The 22,612-nt window shown below is 40.0% G+C and overlaps 1 protein-coding gene across 1 annotated transcript in view; it reads right to left on the reverse strand.

Annotated features, from left to right (window-relative positions):
* Positions 1-22,612, reverse strand: part of VWA8 (von Willebrand factor A domain containing 8) — a 264,570-nt gene that overhangs the window by 228,892 nt on the left and 13,066 nt on the right. The window contains 3 exon segments of the mRNA XM_054013957.1: positions 2,693-2,803; positions 6,111-6,241; positions 21,898-21,975. Coding sequence (XP_053869932.1) covers positions 2,693-2,803; positions 6,111-6,241; positions 21,898-21,975 — 320 coding nt within the window.

Here is a 22,612-nt window from a genome sequence, read left to right on the forward strand (position 1 = left end):
AAAGGATTGCAGAGTACCTCCATGAAAGTTTCCTAGAGATATCCATGGAGGGTTCCTGGGCTATTCCAGTTCACATAAATAGTCTTTTCCAGGGGCCACCCTCTCTGTAGCTGGAGCGGCCTCTTGTAAGCAGAGAGCCACAGCACCTCCCTTTTTCTTCACAGTAAACCTGCCATACCACTGAATGTGTGGGCCCACTAAAGTTTAACTGAACTTTGATTGTACCTGTATACTCACCAGAGGTAACTTCCCCTGCATCATGGTTGGCCAACGTGATGTCCTGCGACCCACAGAGCTCCCGGGTTAAAAATATTTCCTGGCTCTCGGGGAGAATGGATCCACCACTCGCCTACCTCCCATTCTCCTCCTCCTCCTCTTCCTCATCCACCATATCGTCCTCCTTGTTGTCCCTAGACTCACACACCTGTGAGGTGTCCACGTTGATTGTGGGGATGCTGGTAGAGTCACCCGAGAATCACATGCAGCTCGTTGTAGAATCAGCATGTGTGGGATTCAGTACCAGAATAACTGTTCATCTCCCTTGCCTTCTGGTATGCTTGGCAAAGTTCTTTTATTTTCACACAGCACTGCTGTATGTCTCTCATGTAGCCCTTCTCCCCCATTCCATGAGCGATCTTTGCATAGATGTCAGCGTCTCTTCTGCTGGATCGGAGAACTGCCAGCACAGACTCTTCCCCCCACACAATGATGAGATCCACCATCTCCTGTGCAGACCAGGCTGGAGCGCATTTGGGGCATGTAGTCTCCATGATCAGCTGTGCTCCAGCTGGCATGCTCCCAATACTGATCAAACAGGAAATGGGAAATCAAAAATTCCCGTGGCCTTAGCAGGGGCGGGGCTGTTTCCTGTGTAGCTGGCTGCAGTGCAGCAGAGTTAAGAATGATCTCCAGAGCGGTCACAGATGAGCACTATGTGATATCACCTGGAGTCCCATTAAGTCGAATTACACAACACTGCGTTTGCACTACCTCGCAGTCGACCCAGGAAAATCAAATTAAGCGCTACGCCTCTCGCAGAGGTAGATTACAGAAGTCGACATTAGAGGCAACTTAGGTCGACGTAAAGGACCCGGTAGTGTAGACACATACATTAACAGGTCGACTTAAGGCAGCTTCCTTTGACCTAACTTTTTAGTGTAGACGAGGCCTTAAATAGAATAGCTTTAATAACATTTTTAATTCTAATGTTAAAATAATTATATAATACATAGGTTGGGAAAAGAGTGTCTGTACTTAGATTATCCACAAATGTAAAGTTAGTTCTTAAAAGTCAGATGATACATAGAATACATAATCAGCAATAACCCAAATTTAGGTGAATAGATTTAACAATACAGTTTAGATATTAGAATCCAAATACTCGGGGGCCTCACTCACGAAAAGTTCTACAGAGATTTGATTGTGGAAAGCGAAATATATCAGTGCGTGGAGATTGTCCCTCAGTAATTGAAAATTAGGTTGGTTGCCCATTTAGAAAATACAATCCATGAGGGAAGTATTTGTTACTTTCCTGACTATGCTTCTCATCGACACTCCAGCTCATCCCTCCTGGTATTGCCGATTGAATCTACTATAATCTTGCCCCCAGGAGTGCATCTCAACTCTGGCTCAGCTGTGCCAATGAAAGTAATTCAAATCCAAAGTCTATTGTATACATTATTTTATATCTTCCTTTTGGGGTATATTTCAAGACAGCCTACATAACGCCGCCTCTATTTTGAAACAATCCATACTTCATGGATCACACAAACTACAGAAAACTAGTGTCTGGCTTCTATAATGTTTTGCATTTATATAGCATCTTACATCTGAGAAACTCAAAAGCACTTTATAAATATAAATTAAGATTTAATGCACCTGTGCAAGGAGTATAATATTTTTATTACTAAAAGATCATTAGATCTGTTATGGTTTTATACACAGTAACACGGCACATACATTTACTTACCATCAATTAAAGTTTAGGTTACAAAAGCTTCATTATTGTAGGTAGAAAATCAGTATCTAAATTCATGCTCCTAATGAACATAGTTCTATTTAAAATTCATGTATCCATGTACCAATAAGTTCATCTCATTTCTCTTTAAGGCCTGAAATTTGGTCCTTAAGCATGTGTGTAACTTTTAAGCATATTAGCAGTGCCACTAACTTCAGTGCTTAAGTACTTTGCTAATTTAGGGTTTCAAGCCATGTCTACACTTATCGGTAGATCGGCACTGCTACAATCAATGCAGCGGTGTGCATCTAGAGAAGATCGCTAAATCGATCACAGAGCGCTCTCTGGTCGTCTCCGGTACTCTATCTCCCTGAGAAGAGTAAGGTAAATTGGCGGGAGAGCATCTCCCATCGACACAGCACAGTGTAGATACCGCTGTAAGCCAACCTAAGCTACATCAACTTCAGTTATATTATTCACTTACCTGGAGTAGTATAACTTGAGTCAACTTACTGCAGTAATGTAGACAAGGCCTCAGTGCTGAAGCATTTTCAAAAGCACCAAAATCAAGTGAACTACATAAGCCTTTCTGTCTATAGAAAAAAGCATCTTAAACCAGTATTTCTAGAATCCTAATTTACAACTTTAAATGCATTTCTTTTTGATTTTTCAGACTGCAATTTCCTTTGGACTAGCTGTAAACGGTAAGAAGTTTGGGATGTGATAGCAACTTGCCTGATCAATATAAAAAGCAGTCCCAGCTCGGATCTCTCTGCGCTGTTTCAGATCCGTTTCTGTGGTGTCCCTTGATAGTGCAATATACTCAACCTCTCGTTTGGTCAGCTCCTGTGGGCAGTAGGGAGAAATTATTACACAGCCCTAGGCTGCAGCACAGTCATTTAAAGTAACTCTGAACAAAAATTTAATATCTGTTAGCTTTAAGATGTTTACAGTGTGTTTCTTCCTCACACATAATAGTTTGAATTTTTGCTCAAAACATTTTTTATACTCCCCAAACCTGTTCTAAAAATCATAACAACTAGCTATAAATTCTCTAACCTGAACAGCTGAGCTCTGTAAAATGTTTTATCTCCAAGATGACTTTCTTGTAGTGGCCACTAAAAAACAATGAGCCACATAAGCAAAAATTCACACATTTCCTATTAAGTTCAATAGGAGTCTTATAAGTTCCCACCCTGCTTCTAGAAAAAAGAACAAGAGTACTTGTGGCACCTTAGAGACTAACAAATTTATTAGAGCATAAGCTTTCGTGGACTACAGCCCAAAGTGGTGTAGTCCACGAAAGGTGCCACAAGTACTCCTGTTCTTTTTGTGGATACAGACTAACACGGCTGCTACTCTGCACCCTGCTTCTGTTAAGTGATGTTAATATTGTTACTCAGAAAAATAACCAGAGTTTAAACATCCTTGTGAGTATGTTGAAGAACTACATTTTTCTCCTACTGTTATTTTCTGTAAGGTTTTTGGAGCAAGGACTGTTTTTTTGTTCTATGTTTATACAGCACCTAGCACAATGGGGTCCGAATCCATGACTGGGCTCCTGGGTACTATGGTAATTGTTATTTACATTAATAACTGAAGTTTTAAATCTGGATATTAACAGATTACCTCTATAAGAGGGAAAAAATGGGTTTGTGCCATTTTGCTGTTTTATGAAATAGGTTTGAATGTGTCTCCCCCCCTCCCATCCCCCTTATGTTTGTATCCTACTTGGTTTTTTTTAACCTTAGAAATAGCAGGAATGTCAAGCCTGGCGGGTCTCCTGTTCTTCTGTAGGCCTCAGTGGTGATTCAGAGATACACACCAAGAATGCTCTCAGTTCTTAGCTGAAAGTGTGTTGCATCTTTACCAGAACTTTCTTCCCAAACAGTTTACTTGAACATTTGTAAGCAAACCAAGCTGTGATGTTTCACTCCATATTATTTACGAAAATATGCGTATGATATGAATAGGACATAACTGAGATACACTTTTTGCAAGATGGCTCATGTAAGATATCATTGGAAAGGTTATGATTTACTGAATGTGATTATCCAATTCTATGCCTGTATCACTTCTGTATCTGAAGTTAGGATTATTGACTATGTACCTGTATTTTAAATGTGTTACTTTGGGTGTCACCCCCAACTAGTCCTTCAGGTACAGCAATGGAAAAGCCAGACAGGGCTAATGGCCCATTAGCAATGACAATGGGCTGTGAAAGAGCTTAATCTTCCTGTGGACAGTCCCGACAGCCTACGAGTAATGGCTGCCACACCCCTGCAGAGACATGGGTCTGAGTCACCTGGTACTGGACCCACCCCTGAGAATTCCAGTGTTCTTCCACTGGGAGACAAAGGGTTTCTGACATACACAAGAGCTATATAAGGCAGGGGAGTGACATCATCGTGGTTCTCCTCTGCCTCCCCACTCAAAGAGATACTGAATACCACCTAGAAGCAAGAATGGAACTGAGGGGAGAAGGGTTGAACCCAGGCTGGGTGGGTGTCCAGTCTGTGAGTGGAAATACCTGAAGTCTCAAGCTGCAGGCCAGTGCACCTGCCTTTCAAGACTTTCTGTAATCTACCTGTAACAATATCTAGGGTGAGAAATTACAATTTGTAACCAATTTCTTTAGTGAAATAAGCTTAGTTTGCGTGTTTTGTTTTATTTGTTTATTAATCTGCTTTGTTTTGTTTGCTACCTCTTTAACCACTTAAAATCTGCCTTTTATAGTTAATAAACTTATTTTTTGTTTATAATATACCCAGTTTGTGAAATTCCTAACTGGTAGAGTAGAGAGGGGGGAAGAGGCTGTGCATACCTTCCTCCACATTGAGGAAGGAGACGGATTTCATAAGATATCTTTGGGTCTGCACCTCGAGGGAGGTGGACACCTGAGTGCTGGAGCAAATCCTTTAAGCTGGGTCCTCAGAGCTGATCTCAGGGTCTGTGTCGTTCTGCAGTTGGGTGTGGCCCTGCCTGTGTATGTGCTGGAGGAGGCTTAATATCCTGGTTCAGCAAGACAGGTAAAAAGGGTACACTGGCTGGCAGAACAGGCAAGTTCAGTGGTATCTCAGCACATCAGGTGGCATCTCGAAGGGGGGCAACCCATCACACAAACAAAAGATTTTTACGCAATCTTATCCAGTTGGAAGACAGGATATTGAGCTAGATGGACATTTGTTTTGATCCAGTATAGCTGTTCTTATGTATAACTGCCATTTAATTACATTTCATTTCCTTAACATCTAGTAAGTTATAATGATTCCAGTTCTCTCATGGTCCATACAATCTCCCAGGACAGATGCAATTTGCATTTCTAATGTAAAAAACAAACAAACAAACAACAAATATATGGCAAGGAAAATGCAGGCAGGCTTTCTTTATACAACATGAGGAAGCACAAAAAGGCACATTGTGGTAGATTTCAAAGCTAATGGGTGAAGCCACACACCCATGGATCATAGTGGGGTGGGCAGGAAACCTCACACATGGTGCAGTCACAAGACCTCCAGCAGATCTTTTAGGTCCAGTGGGTGGGTGCCACACTTCCTCCTTTTTCCCCGGGCGACAGAGGGATAAAAACAAATACACACCTCTATCTAAACACTATGAGGAAAATCTGCAAGGGAAACCTCAGAGTATTCCTTCTCTCAACCCCTTCCCTCAGTTTTTCCATGGAGGAAGCAGTGTGGCTCACTGTCCAACCCTGATATTCTATGATATTTTATGATTCTAACACAGTATGCAGAGATCTTGATTCTGAAAGGTATGAAATACAAAGAATAGACTATTTTTCCATTTGTGATCACATATGGAAACACTTTTTCCACTGTTTTTATTTAGTAATGTTTAATTGATTAAGCAAAAAACATATTCACTTAAATGTTTGTACTTTTTATTCATTGTAAAATAAAAATCAAACTTTGAAAAGCGTGTGCATGGAATTAAGTTCTTTGGCAACTAAGTAACAAGTCATATAAGCTTTTCTAATATTACCTTTTACAATTCAACAAGTAATAGAATACATACACACACATATATACACACACACATGCAAGCGCACAGCCACACCCAGACACACAATAACAACTAAATAATCTTAACTACTTCAATTCTCCATTAATATAAACAAAGTTTTAAAATGTACCAGGTACTGCATGGCAATAGAGCGTCGAAGAGGTCCAGGGGGCCCTATAAGAAAAACATCTTGCCCCAAAAGATCTTTTTGCATTATCCATCTTAGATGTTGGACTACAGATTGGGCCAAATTGTCTGACACTGTAAGAGAAAAAAAAAATTAACTAGTCTAAATTATGCAGCTTTAAACAAATACTATTAAATGAGGTTGGTGGTCAGTAGGGATTACTGACATCGTACTCCTTGTTTATTTAGACTTTAAAATTGAATACATAAATAAATTAATCCAAAGTTGAATAACTTAAAAGCAGCTAATTGTGCACACAGTCTCTGTAACCACATATCTACCCTACATACCCTCATTCTCACTGCCTCATTCCATTCATTTGTTTGTTAAATTCATGTCACAGTTTGACTCAAATCAGCTTTTAAACTCTTCAGGACAGGGACTGTCTCTTATTATGAGTTTGGTTCAGTACCTTGCACAACGTGGCCCCCGTCTTGACTACTGTAATAATAAATTAATTATTACTCTTAGTAGAGAAACAGGACTTATCTAGCCTGTAGTTCATTGCTTTCATACAAAATGATATTTAATAAATGTTTGCACCAGATCAAGTAGCTTAAGTTATAGTGACAAATAAGGTCTAATTTGCTAGGGTTTTTTTTAATCAAATTCTTCTATACATTTTAATCTACTATAATACAGATAAGTGGCTATGCAGAGTTAAAAATTCTAAGTATAGTCAAATCTTAGAACTTCAATCTTCTATAATATGCTGTCTCCAAAGACAGACTGAAAGTTAACAGACGCAAAGCAGATCCACTGGCTCTACATTAGAGTTGCTGTAGTCGGGGATGGAAGTATACCAGAAAAATACTACTTATCCTGTTAATTTACATTCCAGTATACTGCTCAAAGCATAAATCGATACAATTGATATAGTTTTTGATTTGAGTGTTTATGCTTACTCTCTGATATGCAAAATTTGGTAATTCGGAACAGATTTCCCAATCATAAATAAAAATTAACAAGATTCTTCTGTGTCTTATTTTCATTGTTCCTATATGTTTTGCAGCAGCCTTTTATCAAACAGTCATAAATCTGCTTACAGTACATTACTAGAGATAGTAATGGACTTGCGAACAAAAAACGTGCCCAAAACATTTGATAAAATTAAAAACAAAAAAACAGAAATACGTTCAAAAGCAAATGGTTTCTATGAATGGTTATACCACCACCGACTATACCCCAATCTCTCTTGTAGACAGAAACTGTCACAGAAGATTTGGTGCCTTCCACAGCACATCCAATTCTCACCTCAGCATACTCCCAAATTAGCTTCCAAGGCAAAGCAATATAAAAGTTAGTCTATTCTTTATCTCCCACATGCCACTAAAGAACTCCCTTAGGATCCTAAGTGTTGGGAAAGCTACTGGCACTGAGTCATACAAAATAATTAGCCATTAGGTACAGCATACGTTTCCTCTGTGACTTGCCATTGCGGCAGACTGAGAGAGTGTTTAGAAGAGGCAATGAAGGAACACAGAAATAAGGCAGGGATGAACAAAGTTCTTTCACCTTTTCCTTCTAATCAGAGAGGACCTTCCAAGGCAGTGGGTGAAATCCTAGCCCCACTGAAGTCAATGAGAATTCAGCCATTGACTTCAATGAAGCAAGGATTCCTCCCAGGGCCTTTAGCACTTGGAAGTCTGACACTGAACACACCGAAGACTTCATGTTGTCCTTATATAGGCTCCCAAAATGTGGAAAGACTGTCACATAACTGGCATAACTTTTTTCACACAGGTTCCACTGTCTCCATCCATGGAGGCAGACGATTCTTGTAAATTGCCGAGATTTTAAGGAAGGGCGTGGTCTGAGCCAGATGGTTAAGCTGAACTATGAATTCAGAGTGGGCCCTCAAAGAGAACAAAGGAATCAAACATTCTGAAAAAAACAGGATATGAAGCAGTAAGAGCTCTGGAAAAATCTAAGGGTTACCACATCTCCCTTGACTTAAAAAGATATTAGGCTGTACACACTATCTTCATTCCATACAGTCCGCCTCAGAAAAATCCTCCCTATCTTTTGGCCCAGAACAATCTCAAACCAAGACTTATTCACACAGTGCTACTAAGAAGATATGAGCACTATCATTACCAGGAGGCGTTGGAGATGGATTTGCCATGTTTTTCAGATGGAAACTGATTCCATCAACAGAATAGCAATAAGATGGACACCTGAAGGCAAGCAAAAATGAGGCCACCCAAAAACAACATGGTGAAGCTGAGCTGAAAAATCTGGGGATACCACTGAAAGACTTGCCAGAAACAGACATGAGTGGAGGAGCTCCGTCACTGCTCTAAACACCAGAGGCGTAATGGGTACTAACTAAACTAGACTGTACAGTCAGTAAGAAGCAGGAACTAATACATAAGACCTCTTTTTTTCTATGCAGGCCCAGTAAGAGGCACAGAATAGAGCTATCTGCTGTCCTCTGAGATCATTGCTGTGTGAAAGTCTTTGCAGAATCAGGACCTAAAGCAGGGATCGGCAACATTTGGCACGCAGCCCATCAGGGAAATCTGCTGGTGGACTGGGACAGTTTGTTTACCTGCAGCGTCCACAGGTTAAGCCAATCGCAGTTCACACTGGCCACGGTTCGCCATTCCAGGCCAATGGGGGCGGCAGGAAGCAGCGGCGGCCAACACATCCATCAGCCCGCTGTGTTTCCCGCAGACCCCATTGACCTGGGACAGCGAACCGCGGCCAGTGGGAGCTGCGAACAGTTAAACCTGCAAAGGCTCAGCGGATTTCCCTGATGGGCCGCATGCCAAAAGTTGCCGATCTCTGGCCTAAAGCTTCAGAGGGATATCCCTTAGACAATTTCAGATGCTAGTGATGTACCAAAGCCTTGCAGAAGAAACAAAGAAATCAGATCTTGAAAAATAAGTAATATACAAAGTGATTTTCTAATGTCTGGCTTTCATTTTTTATTTATTATATTTTATGTGTATTTACTGGCTGGGGGGATGATCCAGCCATTTTGATATTGTTATGAAAAATTAATTCTATATGCACACCCAGAGCACAAGATGAGCATATCTTTTATTAATCTAAATAAATGCAATAAATTAAAAATAGATACAAATTATTTATCATTTCAGCTTACCTAGATATTCTGCTAATCATCTCTTGCCCTAAAGACAGCGTTTTGTACCTATTCATTTTAAAAGCATTTTAATTCAACTTTAAAGTTAATCACATTTCTTGTATGAAAAGCATCTGTTTCAAGTATTCAGTGGGGAGGGTACACTACAATGCAGTATACAAAACTATTGCATGTTGTTCAAATAAGGTTCTCAGTGCAAAATAAAAAACTTCAACATTTTAAGCTGGATATTTTGACCTGCCATCCAGGAAAATCACTAAAGGCTTGATCCTGCTTCCACTGAAGTCGACCAGATTCCCATCATTGATTTCAATGGGAACAATACTGGCCCTAAGCACAAATTGTTTAAAACAATGTACACATTTGTATTAACAACCAAAGGGAACAGACAATTCAGGTAAGTGCTTTTAAACAACAGATTATTTATGGACACATAAATGATAACATATTGTTTATTCCATCTGGTGTCACCATACAAACATATCTATTCTGGAAAAATATTTTCTTCAAATTCAATATGCATTGCATACATAACACATACACACAGTGGAATTCTGAAAAATAAATTCCCCACAGAGAATAACAGAATGTTGGGAATCATTAAGAAAGGGATAGGTAAGAAGACAAAAAAAAAAATCATAGTGCCTCTCAATAAATCCACGGTACGCCCACATCTTGAAAACTGAGTGCAGATGTGGTCACCCCATCTCAAAAAAGATATATTGGAATTGGAAAAGGTAGAGGAAAGGGAAACAAAAATGATTAGGGGTATGGAACAGCTTCCATATGAGGGCAGATTAAAAAGACTGGGACTTTTGAGCTTGGAAAAGAGACGATTAAGAGGGGATATGATAGAGGCCTATAAAATCATGACTGGTGTGGAGAAAGTAAATAAGGAAGTGTTATTTACTCCTTCTCATAACAAGAACTAGGAGTCACCAAATGAAATTAATCGGCAGCAGGTTTAAAACAAACAAAAGGAAGTATTTCTTTACACAACACACTGTCAACCTGAGGAACTCTTTGCCAGAGGATGTCATGAAGGCCAAGACTATAATAGGGTTCAAAAGAGAACTAGATACATTCACGGAGGATAGGTCCATCAATGGCTATTAGCCAGGATGGGCAGGAATGGCATCTCTAGCCTCTGTTTGCCGGAAGCTGAGAATGGGCGACAGGAGATGGATCACTTGATGATTCCTTCTGAAGCACCTGGCATTGGCCACTGTTGGAAGACAGGATATTGGGCTAGGTGGACCTTTGGTCTGACCCAGTATGGCTGGTCTTATGTTCTTAATAGTGTGAAACTTTCTGAGAGAGACTTTGGGAAATTAAAAAAAAGCTTCATTATAACATATAGTTCAAGAAGAGAGGGCTCATGCAGCAAATCAGAAAAACTGCACTACCAAGAGATTGTTATTTATAATTGCTGAACAAGTATTTGCTTTTAAAAATATAACCACAAATGTAAAATTGTTTTAATAAATAAACCTATCCTAAAAACTGTAAGATGCAGACCATCCTTGAAAGGCATTAATTACGTACTTTAACCTCTTTTATTAACTTGTCCCTTGTGCGTTTTTATGACTGCTCTTCAATAAGAGGGTTACAATATCCATATATGATAACATTTTAAGTAGGTAGGAAATCTTGCTGTAAAACTGAACTCTTCAATTTCACAAATCATGCATTAAAAGCATGGCTAAGGCAGCTGTCATGCAGCGTGACTGTGAATGCCTCTGGTGTATTTCACAGTAATATGTGTAGCCAGTTCTATTTTTAGGATGGCCTCAAGAAAAAACTTGGGTCAGACTTAAAAGCAGTGCCAGAAATAGAAACAAGATTTAAGAATGTACAGAAACATCTGCAAAACAAACTGTCATGTAGAACAGAACATAAATGTTGTACAGCATACAAGAAAATTGTAAAGTCTCTGGGGCATTCCCCCACGGATTTAACGTACTCCAGTGCACTTATGTTCTCCTGGTCTTAATATTTACCCTTGAGTATTAATATCCAGAAATACTGGTTATTAAATTCCTACAAAATTTCATAATTTCCCTTTTTAGGGATAATGACACCATAGGCAGAATTCTTTACTGACATATTTAGTAGCCAGCAGCTGGGAAAATGTTTCTTTGCTTACTCGTTCCAAATCATTCAGTTAACATGCAGATTAAAGTTCTATCAGTTAAAATACATTTTGTAAAGTACCAAAAGACAGTACATTGACTATTTCTAAAATCAGTCAGAAGCAATATGTTTCAAATAAATGCTGAAAAGTCATCAAGGAAAGTATGCTCCTAGATAGTTTCTCATGACACTACCTCTCTTGTTTTTCCAGAAATTATTTTATACTAAAATTTAACTTCTATACATCATTGAGCCTCTCGATACATATTCTCTATATATTAACTATGTTTAAATTACACAGTTGAGCACTCAATAATTCAGGAAATTATGAAGTTATGATTGTATATACAACCTCTCCTGTCCTCCTTGTACCTATGCATTATAGTTCAGTCCATAATTAGGTGATCACATTTTTTCTACACTTTCTTTAGCAACTTATAGTGCACAAGTGCATCTAACATATTATTTGTTGGGTACTTACTCTATTTTCATTGTCACAATGAGCCAGCATATCTATATTGACTTACACTTTTTATATGGTTATATTCTCTTATTTATCACCATCGTAGAAGTACTATACATTTATTTTATGGCCAATAGTAAACCCTTTTTTAAGGTGAAATTTAGGGGTTGAGGCAAACTAGTTTAAAGTTATATTGCATATATATGCCACAAAATGTTCACGATTATTCAGTGTAGCTCTATTGGCTTCAATGGAGGTAAGCTGATTAACACCAGCTGAGGATCTGGCACTATATTTTTATTTTGAGTCTGTAAGATGTTGTAAAAGAGGAGTTTGCAGTATACTCTGTAAGTTATACACTAAATGACCATCAGGCACACACGGCATAGTATACAGTATTACAAGTTGCTACGCTTGTGTACCTAGGCTGGTGGAAAGAAAGTGTATGATATTATATTGTATTATTTGAGAAGCATGTGGAGACCTTACAAAATGTGCATGCATTGCTTATAAATTAAGCAGTCAAGCCTGAGCCCGAGAATCCTCCAAAACACTTAAAATACAGTCTTTGCAGCAAAGGGTGGCTGTCGCTGCTTGTTCTTCCTAAATGGCAGATGTCAAAATCAAAATGGTTACCCAGCCAAAGATACAATCCAGCCCATTAATGCTTGGATTTGCAGCGTGTACCAACCCTGCCCCCATAGAAAGAGTGAAAGCCACCACTGAAAGAGACTCCAGGCAGTCTCTCCTGGTAAGTCTCTCTGTTCCAGCTACAGTGAATTCCATAATTCTGGAAGATACATTTTCCTTCATATCTACCATCTTTATGCAGGCAGGCAAAGAAATTTACCCCCAACAAGATAACATCCACTCCCAAAGGAGCAACATAACATACTAGATCACGTAGAAACCCCAACTGCCTTGGCAAAAACAGAAAAGAAAATGCAATGGTTAGTCAGGATACATTCAGCAATAACATGCAATAGAACATTCAAGAGAAAAGGATGATGGCTTACCCTGAGCTCTGCCTACAGTGCATGGGTGGGGTCAGAGGGAAAACCTTGTGATATCAGAAGAACTTGAATTGCCCTTTGGCTCCTTTCCCAGGAGACACTAAAGATGGAGGAAGGAGGCTGCTCCTTCCGCCTCAGTCAAAATATCCTTAGAGCCAGAGAAGGTGCAGCCCAACACACAGATAGGCTATGATTGGTTGAGTGTGCCAAGGAGCCCTTGACAATCATCTAGGAAAACCTCCAGCAAACCCAGCCCACTGGGCCATCACCCCACTGCCTTCTGAGTCTATGAAAAGGATAAAGGAGGGGCATGGAGTCTGAGCTGAATAGCCAGGCATTGGGAGGCAAGGAAGGGTGGCTGAGCTTAATCAAGCAGTCATGCACAGTGGTATAGTGTAAAACTAAGGAGACCACAAGTAGAGCCCCTCAAAACTACTTGCAGTACATCATCTATGGGTTCCAATAAAGCAAATGAGGAGGACCATGAGGCACGGAGGAAGGTAGCCATCACAGGTCTTCCCAAGAATTAACAGGCAGAGGTCTTCTATGCTGCCTCTCTTTCATCTGCAGAGGAGAATAACATCTCCTCGAATAAACTGGAGACCCTTGAACAGAAAGCTAAGTCTGAGTCCGAGTGCTCCTCCATATATTGTAAAGGGGGTGACAAACCTTCTCCCTGAATGGTAGAAGTTTAGAAAGCAGTAAGTTTCAATACAAAATGCGCACTTGGAGACAAAGCAGATCTCGGTACTAAGAGGTGTCTGGAAGTCGCAAGCAGGCTTGTTCACTACCATGAGAACTTTAGGGCACCGGAACTCTTGAGATACCAGGAACATAATAGAACTTGATATAGGCTCCGAGGTTGTTCCTGATGTTACTGTCTGAAGCACCGATGAAAACACCAATGGCACCACAGAGTCCAAAGAGGCTGTTTTTCTTGCTATTGTGGGCTCTGATGATAGTAGTAGTCATCTTTGGTACCATTCTTTTACTGCCAAGATATAGAACTGAGAGAAAATCTTAGTGCTTTACTGTACCTGAAGTAGTTAGAGCCTCAACAGCACTCCTTTCAGAGACTGAAGTCTCCAGGGACTGGATCTTCTTTGAGGAGGAACTCTTAGTCCTGCTCCTCTTATCTCCTTCCTTAGTCTTTGAGTGGAAAGTTCAGAACTGATGGAGCAGTTATAGGCAACCTCACTCACAGAGAGTTTCGAAGACCGGGGTCTCAATGCTGCCTTCACGTGGAAGCTCTCTGTGACCATGATCTTAAAGTAGGCAGGGCACTAACAGAACTGGGGGGTTCCTGTACAGGGGGGTTCTCCGTACCTGGGCCTGAAGCCGGTCTTAAGGTTTGCTCCATCATTAATAGCCTGTACTTAATTTTCCTGTTTTTATGGGATCTTCCCTTAAGAGAAGTGTAAATCTTCCACTTGTAGGGGATATTCAAGTTTCCCAAGCAATGCGTGACTTGGCAGGAGAGGCACATTTTAAAACCCAGGGAACCCAGCATCCCAGACACAAGAAAAAAAAATTGACCCCTGAATAGGGGAAAAAACTTTTTTTTATTTTTTAGGAGGAAAAAAGAAAATGGGAACAACAATTCCAACAACTATAAACTGCTAAATATCCTATAAACTAACTAAAGAACTAACACTATATACTATATTCTAATGAGAAAAACATCCACACACTAAATTCTGTCACTGGACAAAGGCGGTTGAGACGGAACTATGGGTGTTTAACATGCACAGCCCTATATAGTCTTGACATGGGACATGAAGAGGATGTGTAGGGCACACGCACTGCTACTAAAAATCTCCGACCAAAGGCAAAGGGCACATGCACACCTGAAGTGGAGCAACTACAGGGACACTACTTGAAAAAGAACAGTGGCTATTTTTAAAAGAGAAATTGCATAGTTGTGTAGGCAGATTGGCCATTTCATACTTAAGCTCCTTCAGAATTCTTAGATGTAAACCACTGTTATGGATTTCATGTTTTTTAAATTATCAGTTTGCTCCATCACCTCTTCTTCTGACACATCAGTATCTTCTGATATTTCTAATCCAACTATTTATTTCTAAACTGGTCAACATTTTTTTGCAACTTCCTTGTGATTTTGGGAATCCTATTTAAAGGAGGAAGTATAACTTTTCCTCACTCTCCTCCTAAACACTGGTGGCTGAACAATTTTTGCTCAAACTACCAAATAAACAAACCCTGAGCAGAAAAAAGCCTTGACAATTTCAGCCTGCAAGCTGAAAGTTTCAGAAATGTATGACTACCTGAAAAACACAGCTTATGTTACCTTAAGTGCAGTTATTGCTGTAAATCCCACTATTAACACACACATATTAATCATTTATGGGCCTAGTAATATCACAGACTTAAGCAGAATTGTTAGTTAGCTTCAATAGGGAATTCTGTTTAAAGATCAATGCTACAAGATGGCTCTGTTTTGCAGTCATCAGTAGGAATTACTGATTTACTTATACTATATTGTGAAGTAAATAGAGGGAACCATATAAGAATATTTTAATTTATTAGTAGAATACTGCTACAGAAAGTTCAACTCATGGTTTCTGTATGCTATTCATCTGCAAGATGCTCATCCACTGGACAGACTTACGGTTGTATTTACAAATATTAAATTATAATAATTTAAAATCCAATATGTGGAAAGTCTTTTTTGGGTAATCTGATTTTACAATATATACTGCGTACAAGAAAATTACATTAAAAGAATGTTAAGGTTACAAAGTCAACCACACAAATTAGAAAATACCAAAATGAGGGTGCATATGCATATAATGCTGTCATTAATTACATGGTAATGTACTATTTTATCCATGTGCAATCAGTCCTCAGGATGGATGGTACTCACTGAATAAGTAGCCATTCAATATTTATTTTTTGTCCTCACCCTTCAGTGCATGTCCCCCACGCATTATTTACTATACACCATGCAAAGCCTACATCCTGAACACAGAATTATACTTGTCTAGGGACTTTTCTATGGTGTTTTCATTTCAGGATTTAGTTCTTTACACACATTAATGAATTTATCTTCAAACCCTGTCTGAGGTAAGGTGATATTATTGTCCTTATTTTACACATGGGGAACTAATGCAGAGAAATTCAGACCAACATTTTCAAGTGTCATCTAATTTTGGGTGCTTAACTTCAGAAGCGTAGGGCCCGATTATGCAGAGTACTTACATTTTATAACACTTTAGATGTTCAGTGCACAGCTCCCATTAACCTCAGTTGCAGTTGAGTGCTCAGCACTTCTGTGAATCAAACCCCCCAATGTCTCAAGTTGGGCACCCAGAAAATGAAGAACTCAGTGTCCTCCATGAAAATTTTGGTTTACTTGATTTGCCTAGCATCACGCAGGAACCCCTTACTGAAATAGGCACGCAGTGGCCCCTCCATTGTGACAGAGGGGCCACCAGGCCAAACCTGCATGGCACTACAACAACGTGCACTGGGTTGCAACACCACTAACTGGAATTTGGCCTGGTGGCCCCTCTGTCAAAATGGAGGGTCTGCTGGGCCAAATCCAGGACAAGAGCTATTGCTGTGGGATGAGCACAGTGCAGGCTCGCTTTCCAGCCTCTCCATCAACCTGCCCTGAGTGGTAATGTTTTTGGAAGGACTGGGAGCCTCAGTTTCAGATTTTGCCCCATGTCCTAAAGAAGCTTTGTGTGCCCCATACCCAGTGGCCCTTGCTGTCAGGAGGAGCAATTGCAGCATAAGTCCTGCTCAGCCTCTACAGCCATGGGATAGAGCATGTCCAGTCAGCGTGTAGGAGTTACTTGGGGATGGAACATGTTCAATACAAATAGAATCTTCAGTGACTTTAGCAGCCAAACTCTAACAGTGTGTAGGAGTTGCGAGGGGAAGGAACAGGCTCAGTACTGAGCATGTGTGAACTGAGATTTTTCAGAGGCTTATAAATTTGCCAAATTTGACTACATTATCCCCGAGAGGTGCCTGAACTAAATACTTGTAAGAATTTTTTTTAACTTGGGCAAACAACTTGTTTTTCCCTAGCCTTGTTCTTGAAAATTGCTGAACCATTATAGCTGAAACTTACACACCCACAAAATCAGTCTTAGGCAGACACCTGGCTTGGAAAATTTCAGCGCAAACAGTTTAAGTATAGCAAAATTAGAAGAAACTTAAAACAGTATTTTGGAAAGAGGCACAGGAAGTTTAGGCAGGTTTTCGTCTTGGGGAGAGGGTGTTAACTGCAGGACTAGTCAAGGTTAGAGAAGGCTAGTGGGGCTAGAAAAGGCTCCATGATTTTGAAGAGAAGCCATGAGCTGCAGGCAAAAATACTGGACACCTCACAGGGCTCTGCCCAAGTCCCACAAGTCTCCAGATTGATGAGGAATCTGAGGCAGGGAAATACGTAGAGGTGTATTTATTATTTTGTATAGATCTGTGTATCTATCATGCTACTTAAGTAATGAGTAGTGCTGTTTTAAAATTGTGTATTCGTCTGGGTGTCTGGTGGCTTTCTGCAAGGTGTTCCCCTGAAAAGGTAAACTGTAAACCAGAAGGCTAAACACCTTTGGTGGGACTCTGGGGGAAGAAGCAACAGCCGCTGGGGAACCTTGGGGGGAGACTGTGCTAGTTTCAGGGCCTATTAGAATACTGTGTCCAGTTCTGCTGTCCGCACGTGAAGAAGGATGTGGAAATAAAAACATAAAAACAACCATGCTGGGTCAGACCAAAGGTTCATCTATCCTAGTATCCTGTCTTCCGACAGAAATACTGAAGAGAGTTGAAGTGATGACCACAAAAATGACAGAGGAGCTGAAAAAACAGCCTTATGAGGTGAGGCTTTAGGACTCAACCTATTCAGCTTATCAAGGACGAAGACTGAGAGATGACTTGATCATTGTATATAGGTACTTACATATTGACGAGATCTCATAGTATGGGGCTTTTCAATCATGCTGACAAAGGCCTACCAAGTTCCAGTTGTTGGAAATTGAAGTTAGATAAATTCAACCACAAAATAAGATGCAATTTCCTAGAAGTAAGGGTGATAAAATATTGAAACAGCTTACTGGGGAGGTGGGGGGCTCACCATCACTGGGAGTCTTTACCATGAGATGAGATCTCTTTCTAAAAGACATGCCTTAATCCAGTTTCTAGGAGAAATTTTGTGGGCGCAATGTTGGGGAAGAGGGTAAGATTGGATAATGGTAGTGGTCCCTGGGAGGTTTTTGAACCCCCTGTTCATTCCTTCCCTTCATGGACCATGGAGAAAACAGGAAGTTCTATATGTCCTCGACATGCTCATAACACTTGCATCTCTGCATTAAGACAATGGCTATAATCAAATCTCACGCTTCAGGGATTCAGCCAGTCATCTATGTGGGTCAGGATAGAATTTTTTTTTCCTGATGCACCATATGCCAAAAGTATTCAAGGGTGTTGTTTTCCCTGAAGCATCAGGGCTTAACCACAGCTGAAGACACGATACCAGACTGGGTGGACCAGTGCTCTGAGATAGTACAGAGAATCCTCTTTCTTAGATATCTGGCTGGTATGTCTTGCTCACATGTTTAGCAAATCTTGTAACTTAACCATATGTCCTCATATTTGTCCTCTTTTTTTAAACTACTAACAAAATCATCCAAAGCACAGGAGCTGGTGGTGATGGGGGACTTCAACTACCCAGACATCTGTTGGGAAAATAACACAGCAGGGCACAGATTATCCAACAAGTTCTTGGAATGTATTGGAGACCATTTTTTATTTCAGAAGGTGGAGAACGCTACTGGGGGGTAAGCTGTTCTAGATTTGATTTTGACAAATAGGGAAGAACTGGTTGAGAATTTGAAAGTGGAAGGCAACTTGGGTGAAAGTGATCATGGAATGGTACAGTTCATGATTCTAAGGAATGGTAGGAGGGAGAACAGCACAATAAAGACAATGAATTTCAATAAGGCAGACTTAAGCAAACTCAGGGAGTTGGTAGGTAAAATCCCATGGGAAGCAAGTCTAAGGGGAAAAACAATTGAAAAACTGCAAACTGTCTTCAAAGAGACATTATTAAGGGCATAAGAGCAAACTACCCCACTGCGTAGGAAAGATAGGAAGTATGGCAAGAGACCACCCTGCCTTAACCAGGAGATCTTCAGTGATCTAAAACTCAAAAAAGAGTCCTACAAAAAGTGGAAACTCGGTCAAATTACAAAGGATGAATATAAACAAGTATGTAGGTACAAAATTAGTATGGCCAAGGCACAAAACGAGATCAAACTAGCTAGGGACATAAAGGGTAACAAGAAAACATTCTACAAATAAATTAGAAGCAAGAGGAAGACCAAGAACAGAGTAGGCCCGTTACTCAATCAGGGGGGAAAGCCAATAACAGAAAATGTGGAAATGGCAGAGGTGCTTAATGACTTCTTTGTTTCAATTTTCACCAAGAAGGTTGGTAGCGATTGGACGTCTAACATAGTGAATGCCAGTGAAAATGAGGTAGGATCAGAGTCTAAAATAGGGAAACAACAAGTCAAAAATTACTTAGATAAGTTAGACGTCTTCAAATCACCAGAGCCTGAAGAAATGCATCCTAATATATTCAAGGAGCTGACTAAGGATATATCTGAGCCATTAGCAATTATCTTTGAAAAGTCATAGAAGACGGGAGACATTCCAGAAGACTGGAAAAGGGCAAATATAGTGCCCATCTATAGAAGGGAAATAAGGACAACCCAGGGAATTACAGACCAGTCAGCTTAACTTCTGTACCTGGAAAGATAATGGAGCAAATAATTAAGCAATCAATGTGCAAACACCTATAAGATAATGAGGTGATAAGTAACAGTCAGCACAGATTTGTCAAGACCAAATCGTGTCAAACCAACCTGAGAGCTTTCTTTGACAGAGTAACAAGCCTTGTGGATAGGGGGGAAAACAGTAGATGTGGTATATCTTGACTTTAGTAAGGCTTTTGATACTGTCTCGCATGACCTTCTCATAAACAAACTAGATGGAGCTACTATAAGGTGGGTGCATAACTGGTTGGAAAACCATTCCCAGAAAGTAGTCATCAGTGGTTCATAGTCATGCTGGAAGGGCATAACGAGTGGGGTCCCGCAGGGATCGGTGCTGGGTCTGGTTCTGTTCAATATCTTCATCAATGATTTAGATAATGGCAAACTTATAAAGTTTGCAGACGATACCAACCTGGGATGGGTTGCAAGTGTTTTGTAAGATAGGATTAAAATTCAAAATTATCTGGACGAACTGGAGAAATGGTCTGAAGTAAATAGGATGAAACTCAATAAGGACCAATGCACAGTACTCCACTTAGGAAGGAACAATCAGTTGCACACATACCAAATGGGAAATGACTGCCTAGGAAGAAGTACTGCGGAAAGGGATCTGGGGGTCATAGTGGATCACAAGGTAAATATGAGTCAACAGTGTAACACTGTTGCAAAAAAAGCAAATATTCTGGGATGTATTAGCAGGAGTATTGTACCCAAGACACAAGAAGTAATTCTTCTGCTCTACTCTGTGCTAATTAGGCCTCAGCTGGAGTATTGTGTCCAGTTCTGGGCACCACATTTCAGGAAAAATGTGGAAAATTGAAGAAAGTCCAGAGAAGAGAAACAAAAATGATTGAAGGTCTAGAAAACATGACCTATGAAGGAAGATTGAAAAAAACTGGGCTTGTTTAGTCTGGAGAGGAGAAGACAGAGGAGACATGATAACAGTTTTCAAGGAGGAGGGAGAAAAATTGTTGTTCTTAACCTCTGAGGATAGGACAAGAAGCAATGGGCTTAAATTGCAGCAAGGGCAGTTTAGGTTGGACATTAGGAAAAACTTCCTAATTGTCAGAGTGGTTAAGCACTGGAATAAACTGCCTAGAAAGGTTGTGGAATCTCCATCACTGGGGATTTTTAAGAGCAGGTTGGACAAACAGCTGTCAGGGATGGTCTCCTTAGTCCTGCCTTGAATGCAGGAGACTGGACTAGATGACCTCTCGAGGTCCCTTCCAGTTCTATGCCAAAAACTAAGAGACACTATCCAATAATTCAGGCTCAAATTTAGATTACAGAAAATAAATACATACCCATACAGATTTACCAAACCTAACAGAATTAAAATGTTGTAATTTGTTCTTATTGAAATGAGAGCATTTGTGTTAGTGCATGAGAAAACTGACTAAACAAAAGTGAAATGGACTAGTGCATTTTCATTGTTAAAATTGGGTGAAATGCAGAAGTAAAAGTACAGCACAAATGGTGTAAAGTAAAATCGGATACTTAGGAATTTTAAATGATGTAAAGCAGTATTTCTCAGTTGTGGGTCACAAGGCATTGAGAGTTATTACAATGCTAAAGCAAAGAAATCTCACTTCCCTGCTCCCTACACACCCTTACTCTTCAAGGTCAAATCCGCTCTATCAACCTCTCTATTCATATACACAGTTAAATTATATAGGTTTATTGTTACCAATACATTTGTACTTTGACTTTTACAGTAAATGTGTAAAAGTGTTGTGAAAATGTTTTACTTCAAATAAGGGATTGCCAACCTCAGAAGACTGAGAAACACTAATCTAAGATATTAACAGTAATGAACGTAAGTAACTTATCCTGAAAGTACTGTAACATCAGGAGTATCTGAAGGAATGAGGTAAGACCATATTATCTAAAAATCCAAACAACTTTAATGCAACCACAGTCCTACCACAGCAGTGCCTGCCTCGCCTAGCACCAGCAACAGGCCCACCACAAAAAGCATTTCCATTTCCATTCTCATTCCCCCAGCTTCTCTCTCAAGGGGAATGGCAGGGGAGGGTGAATGCCCATTACAATTTTAATCAGCCTCCCTCTACAAAACATATTTCTTCTTTAAAATATTGAAGGATAAGTTAAGACATATTGCTTGCGTGAGAGTAAGGGTTTGTAGAACTGGGCTCCAATATTCCAGACACATTATACATTCACTAGCCAAAGGAAAGAGGTTTCTTACTGTAGTTCAGTGGCACAAGTTCTGGGCTCTTTGGCGTTTTGAGTTTAAATGACACATCTCCAATAGTAACAGTATCCCCTAAAAAAAAGAAGAAATATTAAAATATACTGTACACTTTTTAAAAAACATACATGTGCTTGCAATAATGCTGACACTGGAGGCCTAAAAGTGAAGAAGGGTATGACTGCACATTTAGGGAACAGCCTCTGCTGAGTTTCAGAACTATTAATGTATTATACAGAATTATTAATGTATTCTATCCAGCAGAACCTTGAAAATGTGACATGAGCATAACTTAATGGAGTGGTGATTTTCCAGAGTATGTAGACAGCCTGAAACAATAACTCTGAGCTGTGAAAACTGACCCATTCATTTCAATCAGTGCCCCATCAACTCAATGATTGCACACCTGCAGAATCTGGTGTCTTCCTAAGATGTCGCAAAACACTAAGTCCTATCAGCTCTTGTGAAGTTTTAGAAATGGTAGCTTAGTTTACGGTTATATTTTTCTGAGAGATTGGGGTGGCAAATATATGGCCTGCAAGTCAGAGCTAGCATCCAGAACTCTCTCATGAATCCCCAGCTCAGCCCATGTACTTCAAAAGGATCCTGGTCACAGCTCCCTGTTTTCAGCAGCTCACAAGAGGCTACAGGGTTCAATAAATGTGTTAACTCATTATTTTAACATGTATGCAAAATGTCTGACATGGATTGT

The sequence above is a fragment of the Malaclemys terrapin genome, chromosome 1 (assembly GCF_027887155.1).
Source record: "Malaclemys terrapin pileata isolate rMalTer1 chromosome 1, rMalTer1.hap1, whole genome shotgun sequence".
In the NCBI taxonomy this organism is placed as follows: Eukaryota; Metazoa; Chordata; order Testudines; family Emydidae; genus Malaclemys; species Malaclemys terrapin.